At 43.8% G+C, this 7598-nt stretch overlaps 1 protein-coding gene and 1 pseudogene across 2 annotated transcripts; one reads left to right on the top strand and one right to left on the bottom strand.

Annotated features, from left to right (window-relative positions):
* The first annotated feature begins 2648 nt into the window (after positions 1–2648).
* On the top strand, positions 2649–3897 carry LOC136500906 (probable 2-oxoglutarate-dependent dioxygenase AOP1.2; annotated as a pseudogene).
* Positions 3898–4019: 122 nt separating this feature from the next.
* On the bottom strand, positions 4020–7159 carry LOC136500907 (protein CHAPERONE-LIKE PROTEIN OF POR1, chloroplastic-like). 2 transcript variants are annotated; one of them, XR_010770126.1, is made up of 6 exons: positions 6910–7159; positions 6705–6805; positions 5186–5568; positions 4749–4825; positions 4390–4670; positions 4020–4301 (listed from the first exon to the last, which is right to left on the bottom strand). XR_010770126.1 is itself a non-coding variant. In XM_066496379.1 (5 exons), exons 1-5 carry the CDS (start codon positions 6987–6989, stop codon positions 4520–4522), a joined length of 792 nt encoding a protein of 263 aa, XP_066352476.1. In that variant the 5' UTR covers positions 6990–7159; the 3' UTR covers positions 4020–4519. The 2 variants fall into 2 exon arrangements, 1 of the variants encoding a protein (XP_066352476.1); XM_066496379.1 differs by having other exon boundaries at positions 4020–4670.
* Between the last annotated feature and the right edge of the window lie 439 nt (positions 7160–7598).

Consider the following 7598-nt stretch of genomic DNA (forward strand, 5'->3'; position numbering starts at 1 on the left):
AATCATCATCTACTTGTACATTGACCATGTGCCCAGTCCTATCATATATACCAGGTCCCAAGGGCAACCACCACTCTGAAATAGCAATCATCATTTGGTGGTTTCATTCGGTAGACGATGACTGGACAAGCCCAAATTAATACATATACTTTCCAAGTCCAAAAAGAATGTGGTTCTTAATTCTCGAGGAATCACTCGGTCTTAATTTTGATCAAATATATAAAAAATGTACTAATATTTATGTGTAATAAGTTTCATTATATAAATAATGAAACATATTTTTCATTATAAACCTATTTGAATGTACAAATGTCAATATTATTTTCTATAAACTTACGCCAAACCAAAGATGACATTCTTTTTTTACTTACTCTAGCAACAGAGGACTCAAAAAACATGTGGCTAAAAACGGGCAGTGCAGTGGCTCAAAATTACAACAGAGGACTCAAAAAAACTGTGATATCAATTTTTATGTATTTGGTAGTAGGACTATGAATGTAAATCAATACTGGTTGTGGGTCAAGCAATTTAACATTTACACGGTCCAAATAAATATACTACCAAGACAATTTTATGAAATTTAATAGAACTAATGTGTATTTTTCTATAAACTTGATCAAAGATAGTTGACTTAGGACAAAACTAAAATAAATTATAATTTGGAACTGAGCGTGTATGTTTAATGAACTTAGTTTTTATTGGCTGGCGAAATTTACAAAGAAGCAATACGCGTCCAAATTTTATGGGCCAGGAAAATTTTGTTCTGTTTTTCCCAAGGTCACAAAACCAAACACATCCCATATAGGTATCCTATAAATTTAAAATATCTTAATCTAGTTGCTAGTCAAAAAAACATAGAGTTTGACTATAAATTAAGATACATGTGTCCGTGTCTAAAAATGAAACAGAGTGACTCTCTTTTATATAAAATGTAGTATGTACTCAACAGAAAGCTATGCAAGTTAAATGGTCTACATGTATATGTTATTGAGGTAAATATGTGTATCAACCATGTGTTTGGTTTGAGCGATGAAGGAAGATGGGATAGCTCGATTCCATGTTTGAAGATGTTTGGTTGGGGGACATGTTTGGTTTGAGGACAAAGGCAGATGGGATAGCTCGATTCTATATTTGAAGATGTTTGGTTGAGAGACATAAGAGATAGGGTCATATGAGAATGTTCCCTCCAGATACAGGATGCCCCCATCCATCCATAAAAATATGGGATGGGACTATCCCTTTTTCTCATCCGTGTAGGACAAGGCAAAAATGCCGGCATGAGAAAGTTGTCGGGCACAAGTGAGGCATCGCATAGGGGCCTCGCGGCACATGAATTGCCGGCATGAGAAAGTTGTCGGGCATAAGTGAGGCATCGCATAGGGGCCTCGTGGCACATGAAAATGAGGTCGGTGCAGCATTGCTATAGAAAAGACTTTCAGAGGTGGTCAAAACCCATTTTCAGAGGCGGGCAGCACAACTACCTCTGGCAAATTGTCACTTCATAGGCAGTCGAAATCCATTTTCAGAGGCAAGAAATGGGGCTGCCCCTGACAAATGGTCATTGTTAAATCAATTAACAAAGGGGGCACGTTAAGATGCCCGCCATGCTCGCCTCTGTTCTGACCAAGATCTTCAACACATATAACTATGGATTATGCACTCATTTTTTCATTATATATAAATAGATATCTTTTGTATCAACATTTTGTAATCTTATATTGAATATTTCAGCCACTTAATGATTTTAAATGAAAAAAAGTTTCAACTACACATGGATGAGAGAGAGTTTGGAGGTAAAAGGTAAAGATATATTGATAAAAGATCGATGAATTGGATGCCTTAATCAGACATGATCCTCCGATACATATAGAGCAGGGTGATCATATTCTAGTAGAAAATCTTTCTAAGATGCAATCTTTAAGTTTTGGACGAGAGAGAGTTTGACATCTTATCTTTTATGAAATTAATCAGAGTGCTATAGTAGACTTAACTATCTAACATGAGATCTCTTAGAGTTAGTTTTGGAAACTCAAAAAAAAAGGATCCTGGACGTTTTTTTCAGGATAGATAATCCATGCACATGCTACTTTAATTAGCTATTTAGTTTTTTCATAGAGGGCCATCTGTCCCTAGGTTTGCCTTCTCCTTCCTTTTAAACTAGAAGCATATCCCGCGCGTTGCTGCGGGAATACCGAATGATTTAGAATGGAATTAGTCTATATATAATTACTTATATAAATAAATAAATTGTTATGAATTAATGCTAATGGATTAAGACATGGCATGTTGACATAGGCAACAAAATGTTTATGTGTCTCCTGACGTGGACATCACAATTACATATGCTAGCGTGGTTTAATTGCATGTGCTAGCGTGGTTTAATTGCATGTGATATTGTATTGCTGAGGTTGTCACAAAAAAATGTATTGCTGAGGTGGATAGCTTGCATGTTGTTGAGATATATCTCTAATGTGGTTTAGGATTATAAGAGATATAGACATAGATTAGGCTTCGGATGACTAATAACAGTGACAGACATTCTGATAACTAATACTAACAGTGACAAACATTTATAAAAAAAAAACAGTGACAAGCATATCTAGTTGGTGGCAGAAGTAGGTGGCAGGATAAAACGTCACGTGCTCATACTTGTTTCATTGTTTGACTTCTGATAACTCATAGCGCGAAGCCAGATGCAACCTAAAACTAAAGCGGATTCAGCAAAGCTGCGGTTCATGGAGATCCCCAAGATCGACCTCCACGGGCTGGAGCCCGGCAGGCCGGGGTGGGAGGAAGCCCGGACGGCGGTGACCGCGTCCATGGTGGTGCACGGCTGCGTCGTGGTCGCGCACGACGCGCTCGGCCCAGAGCTCCGGCGGGCTCTGTTCTGCCGCGCCATGCCGGAGGTGTTCGCGCTCCCGCTGGAGGCCAAGCAGCGGAACGACTCCCGCTGGGGGCCGTTCAACGGCTACATCAGTGGGGTCCCCGGCATGGCCATGGAGAGCATCCGCGTCGCGGATGCCGCCGACGGCGGCAGCTTCCGCGACTTCGCCCGCCTTCTCTGGCCGCAGCAGGGCAACCAGGAATTCTGGTAAACCACCCACGATTCCTGCCCATTTCCATGCCATCCATCATCTTGCAGCGTTCTCAAACGCATCTCGTTGTTTCTGTCACGGCAATTTCACATGGTATCGATCCGCCGGGCCCGCCGTCCAGTGACACGATCGTCTCGTTTGCCAAGACATGCTGAAGCTGGAGCGGATGGTGGAGAAGATGACGCTGGAGGGCCTCGGGGTCCGGGACGAGAAGAGCGTCGGCGACCACCTGGAGTCGCTCACCCACGGCGTGCGGCTGTCGCGCTACGGCGCGCCTCTGGACAAGGAGACCGGCGTGTCCATGAAAGAGCACCGCGACAGCACCATGGTCACGGGGATCTTGCAGCACGAGGTGGAAGGCCGGACACGGTCACCTTCGTTGCCGGCGAGCAGTTCAGGGTACCGTACGGATCAATCCACACTTATCTTCTCCGAGCCGTCAGGATCTCCCGATTGATATGTCGCGTACGTCGCGCAGGTCGTCACGAACGGGCGGGTGCCGGCGTGCCTCCACCGCGTCAGGACGCCGAGCAGCCGCGAGCGCTTCTCGGTACTGTTCGGTTGCCGGTCCAGGGACAACGCCACGGTGCGCGCGATGGACGAGCTCGTCGTCGACGGTGACCAGCCTCTGCTGTACGAGCCCGTGAGGTACGAGGAGTACTCCAGCGCGCTAATCCGGCGATCCGCTGATGGATTGGAGAAAGAGGAACCCATCATGGCGTGATATCTGGCCACAAAGAAGGGTTCCGTACTGAGTTTCAAAAAAAAGAAGGGTTCCGTACTGTAGGTCTGCAGCCACGGAAGAATCCAACTTTCATCCCTTTTCAGTAGACATCGCAATTGTCTTGTTAAAATATATAATAATGTAAAAAAATCCTTGGCAATATGCAAATAAAATGGCATAAACTTCCATCACTCCGAACATGCAGATAGGAAAGCAGCAACACAAACATGCCACCACAACATTTATATTGCTGCAACAATGTTTGATTACAATCATGGGAATCATGTACAGGTATTACAATCATGAGACTCCCAGCAATGTTTGATTGCATGAATTAATCAACTAGCTATGGCGTACACTTGAGTAAGATCCTAAGGAGCGACGAAAACGTATGTATCTGAAGTCTAGCCCATCCTTCCTGGGACAAGGTACAGTTGCGCATAGATCATCATAGGCCCTGTTCGCTTGTCTTATGAGTCGTACTGTTTCAGTGAAGGAACAGTGTTTTTATCTCACAATAAATCAACGAACAGTACTTTCAGCCATGGTTTTTCAGCGAAGCGAACATACTCTCTGGGACGAAAAATGTGAAGGTGGGGCTGCTTATCAGAAGGTTGGGATTTGCAGTGGAGATGTCAGCAAGAGCAATCTTCTTTGTGATGACAGCAGGAATTTCCAATTGGAGGACTGTTGCAAAGTTTCACTTGAGGAAAGTGCAACCCAAGAACATGAAAACATAAGCCGTCAGCGAAGTAAGGAGCTCAAGGGACCATGTAGGCGGGATGATGAAAGCTGGGATCACTGGAACAAGAAAAGAACCCAAGATCCAACCACCCACAAAGACTCCGAGCCTGGAAAAATAAACAAGTTAAAACCTGGGGCATGACTTATAACAACTAAGATAGTATCCAGTGGAAATGCTCACTAACCCTGTGGTGGACGCCCTGACAAGATTCTTCATCTTCTCATTGAGGAAGTATATGCATGAGACGAGTGATAGTGCAAGCTGCAAAAGCAAACTGTCAATGGCATGCCTCCAAAATTTGTTACAGCTGAAAAGATAACTGCAGTAAGCTTCATCTTATATATGATTCCAGTTTCATAATTCTAATTCTCAAACAAAAAGGGAGATCTCCCAGCTACTGTGAATACCAGTGATTTCTGGAGAGGCACTAGAGAAAGAGGTAGACAGTACAAAGTCATAACCTTAATGACAATCGAACTTATGAGTCTATGACCTTACATAAATATACAGTTTTGGCCCTTCAGTGAACATGTATGATGCAGGGAGAGCAACATCTTAAATTTAACAAATTCAGTACTTAAAACAGTATTTGAGTAGCTATCCAAATGAATCCAGGCATACCTGAAAGGTCGGCCCAGTCTCAGCAGAAGTTGCAATGCTCCACCCAGCAAAGAATGCAAAAAAAGCAAATCTCCTTGAAATGATCTCTAGTGATGGCACCTCAAAGTATCCAAGCAGTGCCTTAAGCCATGATGGGGATTCTTCAACTTGCTTTTTTAGCTTGCTTTTCAGATTGATGTTGGATTTCTTACGGTGTGAGTAGCTATTCATTATTATCTTGTCATAAGCACCTTCAATGGCCTCTTCACTTTCTTCATACCCAGCGTATTGTTTTAGAAGAAAATTCCGTGCACTCTGGACCTCTTCTTCAGATGCATCATGATCAACGCCAAGAAGTTTGTACGGATCCCATGATTGTTGTCTTGGAAATACTGGAGTGTGCCCTGCAGATGCACATAGATAGGTCAACTGCAGTGGAGATACAGTAGCTAATGCTGGTACTAAAACAACCAGCAGCACAAAAGTACGGAACTGAAGAAAGAGTCTTCCAGCTTAAAACCAAAAAAAACTGAAATAACAACCATGATGATGAAAAAACTACAGAAAATTAACTCTTAGCCACACAAAATTAGTATTAAAGGTTCATTGATCACAACTGAGGCTAAGCTTTGCTTGCTAAATGCTAACTCAATATCTCCACTACAGAGATTTGGTATTTTCACTTCACTAATCAAAGTGTAAGAACAGCCAAACATAGTTCAAAATGTTTGTTCCAGATTCTGACTAAGTGAATGAAACTTTGAAGTTATGATATCTTTTCCAACTGGTTCAGCAATACGTAGAGAAGCCTGAGCTGAAACATGATTAACCAACTCAACATTAACGAACTGTGGCCCTAGAAACAATTGCAAAAAAAAAAGAATGGCAAAAAGAAAAGAAAAGTAAAGTTATATGTACTTGTGCCGAGCCTCAATAAACAAAGACAGGTTAAATCCCAGTCTCACAATATGAGGAGTAGGTTATGTACCTAGATTTCAGCTCGTTTGATCTTATCAGGACAATGAGTCCAGAGGGAAACAGTTATTATCAGCCAGTAACCATTTTCCAGATTCACAAAAAAAAATGGGCTAAGTTAGGCTAACTGGGCAGGGACACAGGTGATTTATGGTTACCCAAGGAGGTAACATTTGTGGATGTCACAGGGCAAATTGTGTCTCAACATTTCTCTTATCTCACAGAACGATAGAGTTGACCAGAAGAGACGATTTTTGCAGACTTTGTGCAGGTTTTTACAGTCAACAAAAAGGCAACATGCACAATGGTTCACCTCGATTGCCTTCCGAAAACAACTAAGCTTCTTTTAGGCTGAAAGAAGCTTAACAGGCTGTTATACACAAATAAAAACCTTCCGTCAGTGTCTCCCTTTCCTTTAGGATCATGTTCAATTGTTTATTAATTCTGAACTCGATAAACTATAACATTCTTGTAATGCCTCCCGAGTTTTGCTTCCTAGATAAGCAAGGTAGCAGAATAACTGCAGCTACGGCATTAACTGAATCTACAGTTTCTCCGTCCTTACCGCTGCCGTAGCTGCCGACGCCGACGGAGAGGCTCCCGGAGCACCGGGGCCGTGTCAGGGGCGCGCCTCTTCTTCCCGCCAAAGCATACTCCGCCCCAGCTCTGCAAAATTCACCAAAGCCACATGAACTAATCAGCATGTGAAGGCCGAAACTAACAAACTGACTAGCTAACACGTCAAGAGGATGGAAATGAGCCGAGCGTACACGTGGAGGAGGGGCCTCGGGGGGCGATGCAGAGGGCGGGCGGTGAAGGCTGCCCGGTTGAAGGCGGCGGCGGCCTGCATCTCCGCCGCCGCGACAACGCGACGTGGTGGGGTGGGGGTGGGGGTGGGGATGGAGGACTGGGTGCGATGGAGGAGGCGGAGGCAGAGGCGGGGCGATGGCGGCGAGAGGAGGAGAGGCGTGAGACGGAGACGGAGTAGTTGGGGATCGATAGGATGACGGAGGAAGGGGACGAAAGGTGGCCGGCGGCGTGGTTGGTGGGTCCGTGGGTGCGAGTCGTATTTTTAATGGACCGAATTAAGGCCCGACCCATGAGAATGAGCCCTGATTCGGCCCACTAATGCAGGACTTAAATGGTCCACAAATTCAATAATTTGAACGTCCGCTAGATATGGCATATAGCCAACTTAAAAATGGAGAGATCTTTCAAATAATTTATTATTTTTCTCCAAAAAGAATATACATGTCGGAGAAACTAGGAATGTGCAACGAGCAGAACTCCCATAGATTTAACAGTTCCTCATATAACCTTCAATGGCATGTCTAGAATAAGCAACGAACACGAGATGAACCACCAACAGTGACCCAATGGCGTCATGTCATTCATGTGGTTAGTTTTTTTTTGAGAACATGAGGCAGGACAATCTTGTAGGGCCATTAAGGCCGTCCCA

Source organism: Miscanthus floridulus, chromosome 13 (assembly GCF_019320115.1).
Source record: "Miscanthus floridulus cultivar M001 chromosome 13, ASM1932011v1, whole genome shotgun sequence".
In the NCBI taxonomy this organism is placed as follows: domain Eukaryota; kingdom Viridiplantae; phylum Streptophyta; class Magnoliopsida; order Poales; family Poaceae; genus Miscanthus; species Miscanthus floridulus.

Coding starts and splice junctions, on each gene's coding strand:
- LOC136500907 (XM_066496379.1), bottom strand. CDS start 6,989: ATGCAGGCCGCCGCCGCCTTCAACCGGGCAGCCTTCACCGCCCGCCCT. Junction 5,569..6,704: donor CGTCGGCAGCTACGGCAGCG/GTAAGGACGGAG, acceptor GTGCATCTGCAG/GGCACACTCCAGTATTTCCA. Junction 4,671..4,748: donor GTCAGGGCGTCCACCACAGG/GTTAGTGAGCAT, acceptor TTATTTTTCCAG/GCTCGGAGTCTTTGTGGGTG.